Raw genomic sequence first — 15,377 nt, forward strand, 5'->3', positions numbered from 1 at the left:
TCCTTGTTATTATATTAATTAATATAAATTTATTAGGTATTTAACGATTATTTTTTTGCTTGGATGATCTTTTTTATTCTTGTTTTAAAATATAAATAATTACATACAAAATTTTATTCGCCATTCAACATACACGTTATAAATTATATACAACAGCAAATACTAATAAAATCACAGATTATCTTTGTTATATTCGTAATAAATCTAAATATGCAACATGTTATAAGATATTTAGAAAATACGAAGACAGGTTCGACTCAGAAATTACGTATATAATATTGATATGTTAACATATTATTTCCCCAATTTCCATCCGTCTGTCAAGAAAGTGATGAAAATAAATGAGGTGCTGATCCTGTTGGCTGGCAACACTGGGAGTTTATCAACCAATCATGACCATTTTATTTGGTATTGTAATACCAACAAATTTTAGTTCGTTTAAATCCGTTCTCTTTATAAATTGATAAAAGTTATGAAACTATTTAATATTGACGCAAATTGATGCATAGAAGTGTCTATATTTAGACCTAATAACTGTAAATTAAACTAAACTTTCTGGTTTAAAAAATGCTATTATAGTTAGGCTATATCCTATTTATTTAAGTAACATTAAAAATGGTTTTCTGCAAGTTTGTCCTAAAACTACAGGTGAGCTGGCGCGAATCCAGGGATGGTAGCATGCGACTGTGTGTTGGAGGCCTAAACTAATTTTCGGTCACTGAGACCGGATAGTAAGTATTTAAAGGAGTTGTTCTTCCCTGGGCTCTGACGCTCAATGGCTGGGAAGCAACCGGGAAAACACTCAGAGAAAAAGGATTATGTTCTAAACCCTTGGTCACACGCAGCCGGCGCCCCAGCAGCCGCACCAGGGAATGGACCCGTCGTTGACAGGAGCTGACAGCTTTCTGGACTTGTGCGTGCAGGCTGAGTTCAGCGAGTTGACTGAGGAGCAGACGCTGTTGGTGTGCTCGTGTTCCGAGTGGGAGGTTGTCATTTCCTGAAAGATATACGTTTTCATCTGAAACTTTAAGATGCAGGTACGTAGGCAATCTGGTAGTGCCATGGTCTTGGGTGTGATTCCTAGGGAGGAATTCCTAAGGGAGCCCTGCTAATCCATAAAATATTCTACCGTATAATTTCATCGAAATCTGTCCAGATTTTGCGTTAATTGAGATCCCAAATATCTAAACTTTCTCATTTACGATACATAGTATACTAGTAAGTATGATAATAAGTAGGTACCTGATAGCTATCCCGCTTATAACGCGGGCCTGAGCTGGAAGACGACATGGTATTCCTCGGCCGATGTCTGCTGCAGTGTTTGTGCTTCGCCAACTCATGAACCTCCTCTATCAGCCTCTCATTGTCGCTCTCCACGTGAACCGGTAATCCATTCTTCGGCACTCCATTCTTGACTTCTTTCTTTGGCTCCTTCTTTTTCTCCCTTCTTTTCCTTTCCCTCTTCTTAAACGTCAAAGAGAATCGTTTCCGCTTCTTAGCTTTAGGAGAATCCGGTCTCTTTGGAGCTGTCGACTTTTCCCTTTCTGATCTACTCGTGTCATCATCAGGAGGAGGCAGCTGCGATTCTGAATCAGTTTTCAACGTCAAATCAGTTCGTGTTGAAGAATCAGGCTCCCCAGTTTTGTACGCCACTTCTTTCTCCAAGTTCGCTAGCTCCATACGCCGTAATCTTTTTGGTAATTTGTTGACAGTCGCGTAAATTGGCTCCTCGTTGTCTCCGACGGGAGCCGATCGAGATCTGAAGAAGAAATCGAACTTCTTTGGCTTAACCGGTATCCTTCTTTCGACAAATACAACAGTGCTTGCAACTTCAGTCGTAGTCGTCATATCATCAGATTTTGGACTGGAACTGCTCGGTACAGGTATTGCCTTTGGATAATCGTACGTTAATTCTATATTCTTCTCCGTCACATATGACTTTGGGCTGTTATTTTCTCCGTTCTGCTCGGGAGGTGGAGGTGGCGGTGGAATGTTCTGTTCTCGTTTTTGACAGCAGCATTGGCGTTGCATGACTTTCCTGGTGTTGCACATGAAGACAGAGTTCTGTTGTATGAACGTCGTTTGTAAAGTCGGTGAAGATTGGACATCACCTAGAAGGTCTTCGACATTGCCTCCTGTGTGGAACCTTGGCGCTTGGTACGGAGCTATGACGAACCCTGGAGGTGGCGGGACTGTCACGTGATACGGCGGTGACGCTACTGATTCGAAGAACCTGGGTGTCTCAGGTGGAGCGTCATGTATTAACACATCGACTGCTCGTTCTTGGCCATTTTGTTTTTGTGTGGGTGTTTGAATAGTCGGGCTTGTTTGTGGCATGGCTGCAGGTTTCTTGGCTACGGGCTTCGTTTCTTCCTGGCACTCTTCACAAGTACATGGAGACTCGACGCCACTCTGCAAGTATAGTAACATGTTATTTATGTTAATAAATAAGATTATCATCGACTAGCTGCCAAAATGTCCACTGCTGGAAATAGCCACCTCCCAAATATTTCCACATAGAACAATTAAATGCAGATTGCATCCAGCGTCTTCCATGTGACTTTAACGATATCCTCGAACCATCTGGGGGCTATCATGAAACATTATTCAGGCTCCACAAACTTTGGCTTATTCGGTATACATTGCTGGTTTTCATTGCGATAAATAAAAGCACTCATACTAACTACGCAATGTTCACGCATTCGCGTCGCCATGTGTCTGAGTTAGGCGACAGTCAGGAGATGACATGAAACACGTTGCACGTCATTGCATCTATACGTTCTCTCTTTTTTACACGATTTATGAAAAAGAGATAGCATGTGAACGTTAGTAACGTGATACGTATTTATATGTTTCGTGGTAGGCCTTCTGGTCGGTAGAGTGATATTTAATTAAAATTGGATAATTGGGGTTGTAATTATATTTGTAACATTCACTCTCTCAAACTGTTCTAAACATTCAAGCTTATTAGTTATTGTGATCTCTGTTTCACTCTGTTATGTTTAAAATACCGTTCTTGTTTTGCATTTACGAGCGTTCAAATTGAGTTAATTTTCAACAACACTCTGTTAAACGGTTAATAATGTTTGTTTTTACAATTAACAACTAAATGCTGATGTTCGTTTTAACATGTGCCGAAATAATGAATTGAGAACATTATTTTTAAGTTTGCATTCGAAATACAATATTTAAAACTTAAAAGATTTTTAATATTGATATGATAATAACTTACGTAATAACTTAAGACAGAAGGTCCCTTAAGTCCGGACTCAATAAATTAATCGACATGATATTAATTACATGGATCTCATAACTTTTTACGGTAGAAAAACTGAGTGGGTTTTCTACAGTATATTTTTGATGACATCTCACTTCTTTTTGTAGTCATAAGTCGAATTTGTATGGAAAGTAATCTTTTTTTTCATATTTCGACATATTTTCCTATGAGAATGTTGTTCAATTTCATGGGATGAACACACCATTTCCATTATACGGGTACAATGATTCATTAACTGCAAATGTAACTTTGTAATTTCCTATATTTATATGGGATTACAAAGATATTAATTGTTGGTTGGTGTATCTAGAAAACTGGACCGAAATTCCAAAATATTTAGGTTTTCCCTTGATTTAGACACTAAATTGTATTCTAAGTTTGAAGCTTCTATGTCTGCTAGAAGTGCCTTAGACTTTTTATGATCGGTCAGTCAGTGAGTGACAAAATCAAGAAACTTTTACAAGTTACAATTCTTAAACTACTGGTTCAAATTGAATGAAATTTGAAATGTATGGTGTACAATACCTTTTATCCACAACGAAGTTATTGGGGTTCGAAATTGGCCTGAATTGCTTCGAGAAAAGGAGGGTACGGCCGTGCCGCTTTTTTTTTTTTTGCTTGACTGCGTTAGTTCAATGTTTAGACAGACCTTAACAAACATTTTTTTCATGTCTAATTTTTAATTTTATAATAATTCTAAGTATTTCTCAAACAAGAGTCATTAACATACTTTTAGATAAACATTTCAATGTTGGAAAGCTTCCAGTCAACTGCCTCACACAATCCCAAAATATGTGTAAATTAGTTTCACAATTCGAAGAAGACCAAATCCTGCGGTGGTTGGACATCTGGTCACCAAAAATAAGGGTGCGTCATCCATCATATAATTTAAGGCCGACGTCATAGTATTTTATTCGGCTATAAAATAATATTTTATATCGATAATGTTCGAAATTTTGTTTATGGCATGCCGGGCTTGCATTTATTTTTGATATATGTTGTTTAGTATCGTGTCCTTGCATGACATTTTATATATAAAATTTGTTTTTGGTAATTTCGAGATTAGACCCAAATTCTTGTCGAAATGGCAAGATAAAACATTATTAAGTATTCAAGCTTGCCAAACCGTAAACAGAAAAAAATTAAACACATTTTTTTTAGAATTAACCGCAACAAACAGCCTGACGAAATAATTGTTAAAAAATAAATTTTAAAACAAATGAAATTATCTAAATATATTATGGTAGAATTGTCTTTTGTACGTGTGAAACTAGTTGATTCGACTCATCAACATAAAGCCCGAACTAATTAGAATTGCGAAAATTGCTAAAAGCCCAGAAAATTTATACAGACATATTCTTTACAAAGGTCTGACAACTAAACGTGGTGAAGATAAAAGGAAGTCGGAAAATGGATCCCGTACTTCGACGCTCTGTGGCTGCGTAAGAACACGGAATGCTGAGATGAGATAGAGAGAGAGAGAGAGAGAGATAGAGTATTCTTCATAATTTAAATAAGTATAATAGAGAGAACAAATTGCAACATAAGCTTCGGATAAAAGCCATAGTCTTACCTAATTTTGCCGAAACGATTTCCGGAAAATTCTTTTTCAAATTTTCTTTCGCATACATTAAAAATCCCTCACTTCCATATCACAACACTGTCTAAAGCTCAAAACTAATTTAACCACATTAAAAACCGCATCAAAAATCACATGTCAAAAATAATACCGTGCCGCATTTTCCGAAAGATGTCCTGCGCGCGCGCAAACGCGACTGAGATTATTTATAAATACATTAGGTGTTACATATTTTCCAACGCCGGTTTGCTCGCCCTTGACTCACATCTCCAAATTGCCATAACCCAAATCGTTATATTCTTTTTCGATGGCGCATTAAACTGAAAGTTGCATGTTAACATTTCTGATAGATCTATTTTGGACGCGGAAGTCTACTCTTGAAGTCTTGACTCATTTACTGAGCGGTTTCTTTGATTTGGCAATCAGTGGCGTATTTTAAGATTGGGCACCCTGGGCCAGATTATTTCGCTGTAGAAATCCCCTGGAGAAATTTGCATTTATGACTGCTGATTTCTGTTTTTGTTTGACTAAGTACAATGTTACTGGATTTCTTAGCTTATAGTTTTATTTCCTGTAGTACTTTATTAATGGGAAAATTAACCGTGGCAGAATTTTATTTTGGATAAATTTAAGCTTACATAGTTAAGTTGCGAGTAAGTTCGAACGGTCGACTCGGCGAAGAAGATAAATGAGAAAATTATAGTAAGCCCTTCTGGGACCAACACAAACAATGCTATGTTAGTTTGTTTACGTTTTTTTTTTTCAACAGTGATCGTTTCGAAATGCTAGTAGTTTTAAAAACAATTTTAGTTAATTCAAATTGCATGTAAAGGACCAATGCTTGAATATGCTTTGATTTTTCAATCTTTGCTCTCTCGATATCGTAATGCTTTTGCAAAAAAATGCTTAAAAACCTATATTATGTGTATAACAAAAAATGTAACATTAATTTACAAAATTCGGTTTATTAATGGTTATACTATCTGTGTTATTCCAGGTTATATTGTACAAAATTTCATAACAATCCGTCCAGTAGATTTTGCGTGAAAGACTAACAAATATATACACATACATACCACATATACTTTCTCACAAACATTCGCATTTATAATATTAGTAGAATAGGATAATAATAATTATAACAAAATTAAATACCTAGATAAAAAAAATCATAATTATGTAAGCTTGAGTATACGTATTTAATTATGTAAGCTTGAGTAGTTTAATCAAATTTATATTATATCCGGAAGGATTTTTTATTTCGATACTAATGTGGCGACATCTACCACGCCACATGCACCACGACGCAGATGTAAAAAACCGACCAAACGCAACGAATAACAAGCCACACAAGAGATCCACGACTCTACGGACAGATGGCATCACGGTCGACTCGCTACTAGAAGCTAACAAGTCTAGACCGCGCAGACAGTTTCCAGTTTCAGTTTTTTGACATAATTATCAAATGTAAGTGTTCGACTTTTATTTTAATCTTACTCTCATCTGAGCTTCTTGGCTGTGACGCTTAGAAGATATTTTGACGAGTGATTTTACAACAAGCCTCTTGCCTGTGTCCTAATCTTCTTTGGAAATACTTTTGTAGTCTATATGTATAAACAAAAAATATATTAATTAAGGAACTCTCCATGTCCATGCGTGGATCATAAGGTAAAAACCTTCTGCCTCAGCAATAAAAAATAATAGTTTACCTTATTTCCCTCCTGCTCTCCCTCCTCAGGCACCACGCTGAGGTCGTGGAACGCGACTGCGCGTGCCGACCCATCTGCGCTTGCGCACTCTGGACAGGCGCTGCACACCGACGCGCTGTCCTGCCAACCGACAATGTGACTTATCCCGTGCATAATAACGTACATTTTCAATTAACGTTCAAGTATAGTTAAGATTGATTTATCAAATAAATCATTTTAATTAAATAATAATTTTAAAGGATATGAAATATAATAATAACTTTCACACAAACCTAATTTATTTTTATTGCCATCATAAGGTCACGTAAATACTTATATTTTCTTTTGATGAATTTCGTAACTCTGATAAAACATTTTTTTCATACAGTTATATTTTATGAAAACACTAAATATTTCTTATGAGAATACATTATGGCTCTGTTAATGTACAGTCACCAGCACATCAACCTACCAAAAATTTATTGCAAACTCGTCGCTATTACCGCGCCGCGCCATAGTTTCGTGCAGGGTATCTTGATGTGCTGTTGACTATATACACATTAACCCTAAGTGCTGGGTGTTTTTTTAAAATATTTATTACAGATTAAACACTCTTATATGTATGACTTAACCTACACTACAGGGTACATTTTATAGTCGTAAGACACCGATGGGAGGATATTGAGCCGGGGCGGGTTTTTTGGGTTCAAATTCTAATGCAGGCAAATATTTGTACTTATACAGACTGCCTGCGGTCTGTTTTGCAGATACGGGCATATTTTAAGAAGAGATGAAAATCACGTCACTCAAAGGGCATTAAAGATGGAACTAAAGGGTTCCAGGAATAGAGGAAGACCTAAGAAGAAATGGATGGAGTGTGTCAAGGATAGTATGAACAGGAAAAGAGTATCAATGGATATGGCAAATGACAGAACAAAATGGAAGGAACTTACATACTGTGCCGACCCCACATGAGTGGGATAAGGTCAAGAAGAAGAAGAAGACAGATTGCCTGCGGTTTGACTGATTGTCTGCGGTTCTCGGTGTTGTGGTCAGTATCCGCAGGGCCCACAATACAAGCTTAGTGTTTAGTGGGAGCCATTAATGTTGTTCATTTATTTATTTGTAGCTCGCATCAGTTCTAAGGACCCAGTGCCACTCACTAGGTTTTCAACTCAAATTATCGGTAACTATCGAGACACAGAGCTCACAGTGAGTAAACCAATCACAGGGCGGCGTCTTAACACGACGACAACCAGACTGTAATGTGATTGGAGCTACGATTTACAGCGAATAGACTAGGTACCTATAGTGAGATGTGATGTAAATTGTAAACTCACACTAATCCCTCTGTGTGTCTGATGGAGCAAGAGAGAGGTAGGTACGTACGTCCGAGTGTTCAGGCGAGGACCTGCGCTCGCGCAGCATGTTGTCCAACCGGTCGTATTCGTATCTCAGAGCTGATATCTCTCGCTTTAACTGCTCGTTCTCTCGCTTCAGCTTCTTTATGTCTGATTGGCCTGCAAGAAAAAAGTAAGTCATTAACAGTGGTCGATTTATTGTCGCCAGAATTTGAGCCTTATGTATTGGTGATAAGATTGAAAATCAATGAATATTTCGGAAGTATACCGCCTGATAAGGGGGTATATGAACTACTAGCTGCGCCCCGGGGCTTCGCTCCCGTGGGAATTTCGGAATAAATAGTACCCTATAGTTATACCGATTTATCAATCCGTCCACTAGGTGCGTGATTGCGTGAAAGAGTACCAATCATAAACACATACATCTTCACAAACTTTCGCGTATATAATATTAGCCCACGGGCCCATGGAGACTTATTAGGAGAGAGATTACTTCCATCTTTTATGCTCTTTGAGGCCGGATGGGACCGAAACTAACATGAAGATGCCTTTGAAATGTAATTTTATCTAAATGTGTGATGCTGTAATACTGCATTTTATATTTACCTCGTTCGACTTCCGCGTTGATGTTGATGGTGCGCAGGCGCAGCTCCTCGTTCTCGTAGAGCATGCCACGGGATGACTTTCGGTCCAACCTGGAAGATAATGGTTTTCTTCCTTTATAAAAAAAAACTATAAAACTACAAAAAAAAAAATAATCTTCAAAAAAATTATGTTTATATTTCAAGTGGACTTTAAGCCACTTGAAAAATAAACATGTCGCCACAGACAAAAATGTTCCTGAGAACCACGCTCAGATGAGAGAGAGAGAGAGAGAGAGATTATAATAGACATGTTTCTAATTCAACATATTCACTCATATAACCTATTAATTATATTTTACGACTTATTAATTATATTTTTAGACGACCTCGGTGGCGCAGTGGTAAAGTTCTTGCCACTGAACCGAGAGGTCCCGGGTTCGATACCCGGTCGGGTCATGATGGAAAATGATCTTTTTCTGATTGGCCCGGGTCTTGGATGTTTATCTATATATGTATATGTTATAAAAATATAGTATCGTTGAGTTAGTATCCCATAACACAAGTCTCGAACTTACTTTGGGGCTAGCTCAATCTGTGTGATTTGTCCTAATATATTTATTTATTTATTTATTATTTATTTATTTTATATAAATTATTCGTTACATAGGTACTTACTTCCGGTTGGGTTTGACGTTGACATCTTTCCTGCGCGTGCGCAGCATGCCGGCGCCCGTCATCCCCGACATGGTGGCCGCTACCCATGCGCCGGTCAAAAACTGTAATACAATTATAATATATCAAATTCAATTCAATCAAAAATCTCCTCGATCTATCCTCACCGGAAAAAAATAAATAAACCTTAAAAAATATATATACGTATAGTAATATTTAATTGTATATTATGGGTATGGTACCCATAATATAAAATTAATTAATTAATTAACTATCGAGTACTTATATAAAAGCATTATTAGGCATGTGCCTAATAATGCTTTCATATTTTTATATAAGTACTCGATAGTTTTAAAACTATATAAACCACTCCAAATAATCCAAGTGGGTACTTTGACTGGAAGAAGACAGGTAAGGATAGGTAAGTAGTTTATGTACTTAATAAAGTATTACGTAAGCAAACAGCAATCATTATTTTATAGTACTAGCGATACTGGAATTTCGGGATAAAAAGTACCCTATGTGTTAGTAGTGGAAATAAATATCCGCTACTTTCAGTTGTCCTACAGAGTTTCAGGTAAGAAGATTGTTGCCATCACGGATTGGCTATATAACTAGGTAAATATATATATATATATATATATAGAGGGACAAAGGACACAGATTGAGTTAGCCCCAAAGTAAGTTCGAAACTTGTGTTATGGGATACTAACTCAACGATACTATATTCAATCGACCCAGGTCAATCTGAAAAAGATCATTTTCTTGTCGACCTGACCCGGGCGGTCGTCAAAAAATAAAATGCCTAAAGGTATTTAAACAAACACGATATGTTTATTAATTACGCACTATTGTTCAGAGAGATTGGTATACAAACTCATATGGCACTAGTCGATTAGGATTAAAACCTGGGACCGTTTGATGACAGGCGGATTTTTCAATCGTTTAATTTACTAAAGTACCATAAACAAAACAAATTCCTAAATTTCACAAATAAAAAAAAAAAGCTTAATTTTACCTCAACCAAAATAGCATCTCGCTGCTTATCGAATTCGACGCACAATCATAACACTACACGAAATTACCGATAACAACATTAGTCTATATTACGGTAACGTCGCCGTGGTGGCTCTATCTTTAATTAGATTTGACGGCTAGAGGTTCTGCTCAGCTCTAGACTCCACTCATGCGCCCTGCCGAGCTGACTACACGAATTTGTACAGTCGGCAACATATATATCTCAATTAATAGCTTGTGTGAGTGACTTGCTCGCGTTCTTCTCTCTCATTTTATTCAAGTCGCCTAAAGGCATCTGACATTACTTTCACGACCACCTACCAACGTAAACGAACATGGCAATACACAACCAGTGTGCAGATATGTTTCTCACGATGTTTCACTTCACTGGAAGCAAGTGTTGGTCTACGAAAACTACTACACATGAATCAGATTGGTATACAAACTCATGGCCTGAGTAGGATTCGAACCAGGAACCTTTCGATCACACTTGGACGGTCTTAACCACTGGTTCTCCGCTTACAATCGCGGTTATTTTAATAATGATAAAGCAGCATTTTCTGGCGTGTGGTTCTGCCCTGGAAGTAGTAGGTACATTTCATGTCCTCCCGTGGATGTCGTTCGAGGTGACTAAGGGACAAAAACCCTTTAAGCCGTGCGTGTAAAGGTCCAATTTATAAATAAATGTTTGTCTTTGATTTTCCAACTATCTCCACACCAAAAATCGACTCAATCCAAACATCTGTTTTGACGCGAAAACAGAACAAATAAATATACGTAAACATAGACATGGCAATAGTAGGTACTCCGTACGCCCATGCACATAGATCAACAAAATAGCAATATGGTGTAATATTAGCATAAAAAGATTTGTATAGAGAATAACAATAAAATAAATTCATAGATGCTGCTGACTGTACAAGCAATTTTAATATGTCATTGTGAACCGTTTTTGGCGACGGCTTCCGTACAGCTATGGGGTTTGATCGTGGTTCTCACATTGAATGCTAAGTATTATTTTATTACTCCCAAACGGCTCAACCAAATTTTGACACATTTAAATTTAAAATCATTATTATAGTTTAAGCTTAAAATTAAAATTACACTAGGTACTTAAATTTAATCAACGCTGACGATATTATAAGAATTTAGAATTTATGAATGTAAAATTAAATTAAATTTTTAAAATTATTATAGTTCGCAAAAATTCATCAACATAATATTTATGAAGATAAAATTGGTCAAATTCGAACCTAATGAACACTAATGAACCTAATGAATTCGAACCTACAGAATGGAATGACATAAAGATTTTTATTCGTCCTTGTAAGAAGATTACGGAGATTGGAAACTACTAACGAAGAGACATAATCTGGGATTGACTGTACCGACTGTAGCGAACGGATATAATTCATGTTAAAACCTGAAAATATTTGTAACCTCAAGGCAAAGGCTCTCAAACTCAGGTGAAAACAAGCCACAAGCTTTTATTAATATTTTATGTTTTGTCATGTTTTGCTCGTCAGTTATTCTTTTTGTGTGAATATGGTGAATATATTTTGACGACCTCGGTAGCGCAGTGGTAAGGTTCTTGCCACTGAACCGAGAGATCCCGGGTTTGATCCCCGGTCGGGTCATGATGGAAAATGATCTTTTGGCCCGGGCCAGAAAAAGATCATTTTCCATCTTGACCCAAACATCCAAGACCCGGGTCTTGGATGTTTATTTATATATGTATTATAAAAATATAGTATCGTTGAGCTATATAATCCTGTAACACAAGTTTCGAACTTACTTTGGGGCTAGCTCAATCAGTGTGATTTGTCCTAATATATTTATATTTATTTATTTATTTATGGATACTGTAACCAGAAATAAATGTATTTTTTTGTTCCTTAGTTTGGAGACTATTATATATAAAAATAAATTCTGTTTATACAGGGTGATTTGTTATACCTACATTGGCATTATTTTATCTACATGCTCAGTCCACGAACGTTCCGAAACGTTTTTAAAATCAAATATTGTTACGACTTTGGACCTACATAGCACAAGTAAAATAAAAATTATCTCTATTCTATACATATATTCAAAAAGATTGTTTTTTCGAAAAAAAATCATTTATTCATAATAATAAAACTGTCAAACATGCAAAATGAAACATACAATACTTAAATACAATATAGAATGTTTTAAATAAATAGTTTTAAAACAACAAAAGTTCGGTACAAACCCATTTGTAACTGTTAGGGAACGAGTTATTTCGAAGCCTACAGATTTAGAATTTATTAAAGTGAGCGTTTAGTCTAGATAGAGTCTTAAAAATATAGAGCTTGTACAATTTCGGCTTCGCCCACGTGAATTTCTCTACGGAAGGATTTAATTTGAGAGTTGATTTTTGAATAAAAAATGTAGCCTATGTTTGAAACTTTAACTATATGCCTCCAAATTTCATCAAAATCGGTTCAGCGGTTTTGCATTGAAAGCTGAACAGACAGACTTTCGCATTTATAATATTAGTATGGACGTAGAATATGAATATAGCTGCGTATGATAGCTTACATACGAGTATGTAACTTTCTCCAGAATATGCAAATAAACTGCCTCGTCGCTGATCCTTGTACTTACATACATAGATATATACATATACATACATACATAATATTATCACGCCTTGTGTTACGTTTATTTTGAGCGACGCTCGTGACATCGCATAATACTATAATGCAATAAGGTGATTAGAGCGACCACGCTGCAAATGTTTGTGGGAAGGAAGACTTGAGAATTTAAGCGAAAAAGTGACGGTCGCCATGATTGGACGCCCGAGATAGAGAGAGAGAGAAGAAGCACAAGACCGTGAAGCTTGGCGTACGTTCGAGGAGCATTATGTCCTAGCTGTGCACCGGGGCTTCGCTCCCGTGGGAATTTTGGGATAAAAATTACCCTATGTGTAATTCCAGGTTATATTCTAACCGTGTAGTTATCAAATTTCATAACAATCCATCCAGTAGATTTTGCGTGAAAGAGTAACAAACATACACATACGTATTTATAATATTAGTAGGATAGGAAGTGAACTATATTTTCACAGTTTGTATAACTACGGAATGTTCACGCATTCGCGTCGGCATGTGTCTGAGTTCGGCGACAATGTGGAGCAGGCAATGTGTAATGCACACCATAATAGAAAGTTTGGTCACAGTATCGGTACAAGCGTCACTTCTTATGTCAAAGGGCGTGTCACCCTTTCTGGATCGTTCTCAGCTCAGCCAGTTCTTAACGGTAACTGCAGCTGTAACTGTGTCTATGACATAGTACGTGAACTTTAGTATATATAAAACGGTGTAATTTTTCACACAAATAGCAATATGGGATTTTTTTCGAATAATTTATTTTGTCCCATTGTTCTATGGCATGCCAGGTTTGGCATAAAATATTTTGGCATAATAGGTCTTAGGCATAATTGATTTTTAGCGTACGGGTAAATGTGGCATAATTAACTTTTAGGTTAGGTTACTTATGTTTCAAATAGATGCAGAAACCTTTATGTGTAAAAACGTCACGCTCAAAATTCATTATCATAATACAGTATGTACCTATACCTATATTACACTATAGTTTATTTTTTTTTGTGTATTGATATTAATATATAGATAATAGAATAATAATAAAATTGTTTATTGCACTGTAAACAAAATTGTAGTAATTATTTAAATTAATGGAGTAAGTAAAGCATATCTAGAGAAGTATTTAAATAGATCACCAATGCTCAAAACAAAAGAACATCTTCTAAGCAAGTAGACAAGTACTTGTTTGATACTAAAAGTAACAAGATCACTTTGGCACGATTGGATGCGGAATAGCGTTTTGATATGCAATAAACGGATCGTAACGTAAATCGAATGGCCGCTCCGATTGATCCGAGAGGTCCATAAACTCCTTCAACTCAAAAAGCTACTTCGAAGCCTGCCCCCCCCATAACTAATTACGCTAATAACTTCAGCTGGATTGCTCTTACCATTTCGCTATCGCGATAATATGATAGATTAATGGATCAAAACTTAGATTAATGGAACCAACGTTATCGTGGTCCTTGCAATTCAACAAGTTTAAGGGAAACTTTAAACTGAAAAGGTTACATGCCGTAACAATTGAGGTTCAACAGCGATCCAGCTGAAATGAGCCAAATACAAGTTTGCAATGTCAATTATACTTTTTTACAACTCTCTCTCATCTAAACGTCTTCCCGGCTGTTTTCTTAGCCATAACAGAAAGCCAACTTTCCACTTCGAACGCCATGCCACCATAAAACCACACCACCGTAATTGTAAAAGGCATAGATTTGGTATTTCGTATTTTCGTCGTATTCGCATTTTTTTTTATATTAGGACAAATCACACAGATTGAGCTAGCCCCAAAGTAAGTTCGAGACTTGTGTTATGGGATACTAACTCAACGATACTATGTTTTATAACAAATACATATATAGATAAACATCCAAGACCCGGGCCAATCAGAAAAATATCATTTTCCATCATGACCCGACCGGGGATCGAACCCGGGACCTCTCGGTTCAGTGGCAAGAACCTTGCCACTGCGCCACCGAGGTCGTAGCTAGATACGTGCAATTTACATAATTTGTAAAACTTTAATTATTGCGACAACTGACAAATGTTTTAGGTTTCGTAAAGTCATCGCATCGGAAACAGACATAGTGATTATATAGATACTAATACATCGATATTTTAACAACACATCTATAATTTAATGTTAGTGCTAATTATATTTAATAGAAGGCCAAAGGTTATTAATTGAAAAGGGCGGGGTAAAGATGAAATAAAAACTTTATGTTAGTGGACTGTAAAATCAAAGTGATTTAAAATGCTGATAGCTGGTCTGCTGCTGAGCTACACTGGGTTCAAGGTGAGGGTAAGTGACTCATTTATAATTGTATTTAAATTTTATTTAAATCATAATTATTAGCTTTTTGTTTTTGGCGAATGACAGACCATGTACCAAAAGATTACTACCACTACTTAATTTCATTGTAAATATTTTGTAGTTATTATTATTAGGTTGGTTGGGATAGTAACTTTTTAATACTTTCGCGGAAACTAAACGAGACACAAAAGAACTTTAATTGTTATAACGTCTGTAAATGTTAAGTTGTTGAAGTTAAGATGTTTTTTATATATAATT

The 15,377-nt window shown here is 36.4% G+C and overlaps 2 protein-coding genes across 17 annotated transcripts in view; one reads left to right on the top strand and one right to left on the bottom strand.

Moving 5' to 3' along the window:
• Positions 1-99: 99 nt before the first annotated feature.
• LOC128680087 (uncharacterized protein) overlaps positions 100-15,377 on the bottom strand; it is a 34,422-nt gene continuing 19,144 nt past the window's right edge. Inside the window, exons 1-7 of one of the 2 annotated variants that reach the window (XM_053762864.1) lie at positions 10,180-10,345; positions 9,165-9,265; positions 8,512-8,600; positions 7,934-8,064; positions 6,566-6,685; positions 1,243-2,412; positions 100-997 (exon numbers count right to left, since the gene is read on the bottom strand). In XM_053762864.1, coding sequence (XP_053618839.1) covers positions 836-997; positions 1,243-2,412; positions 6,566-6,685; positions 7,934-8,064; positions 8,512-8,600; positions 9,165-9,235 — 1,743 coding nt within the window. In that variant the 5' untranslated portion in view covers positions 9,236-9,265; positions 10,180-10,345 and the 3' untranslated portion in view covers positions 100-835. Of the gene's footprint in view, positions 998-1,242; positions 2,413-6,565; positions 6,686-7,933; positions 8,065-8,511; positions 8,601-9,164; positions 9,266-10,179; positions 10,346-15,377 lie in introns of those variants that run through there. The other variant, XM_053762863.1, reaches the window with a different exon arrangement.
• Positions 13,432-15,377, top strand: part of LOC128680083 (ankyrin-2-like) — an 82,880-nt gene continuing 80,934 nt past the window's right edge. For 6 of the 15 annotated variants that reach the window (XM_053762837.2, XM_053762845.2, XM_053762852.2 and 3 more), the window contains exons 1-2: positions 13,445-13,766; positions 14,859-15,107. In XM_053762837.2, coding sequence (XP_053618812.1) covers positions 15,060-15,107 — 48 coding nt within the window. In that variant the 5' untranslated portion in view covers positions 13,445-13,766; positions 14,859-15,059. Of the gene's footprint in view, positions 13,767-14,858; positions 15,108-15,377 lie in introns of all 15 variants that reach the window. The other 9 variants (XR_008405816.1, XM_053762848.2, XM_053762840.2 and 6 more) reach the window with 8 other exon arrangements.

This window comes from Plodia interpunctella, chromosome 23 (genome assembly GCF_027563975.2).
Source record: "Plodia interpunctella isolate USDA-ARS_2022_Savannah chromosome 23, ilPloInte3.2, whole genome shotgun sequence".
Lineage (NCBI taxonomy): Eukaryota > Metazoa > Arthropoda > Insecta > Lepidoptera > Pyralidae > Plodia > Plodia interpunctella.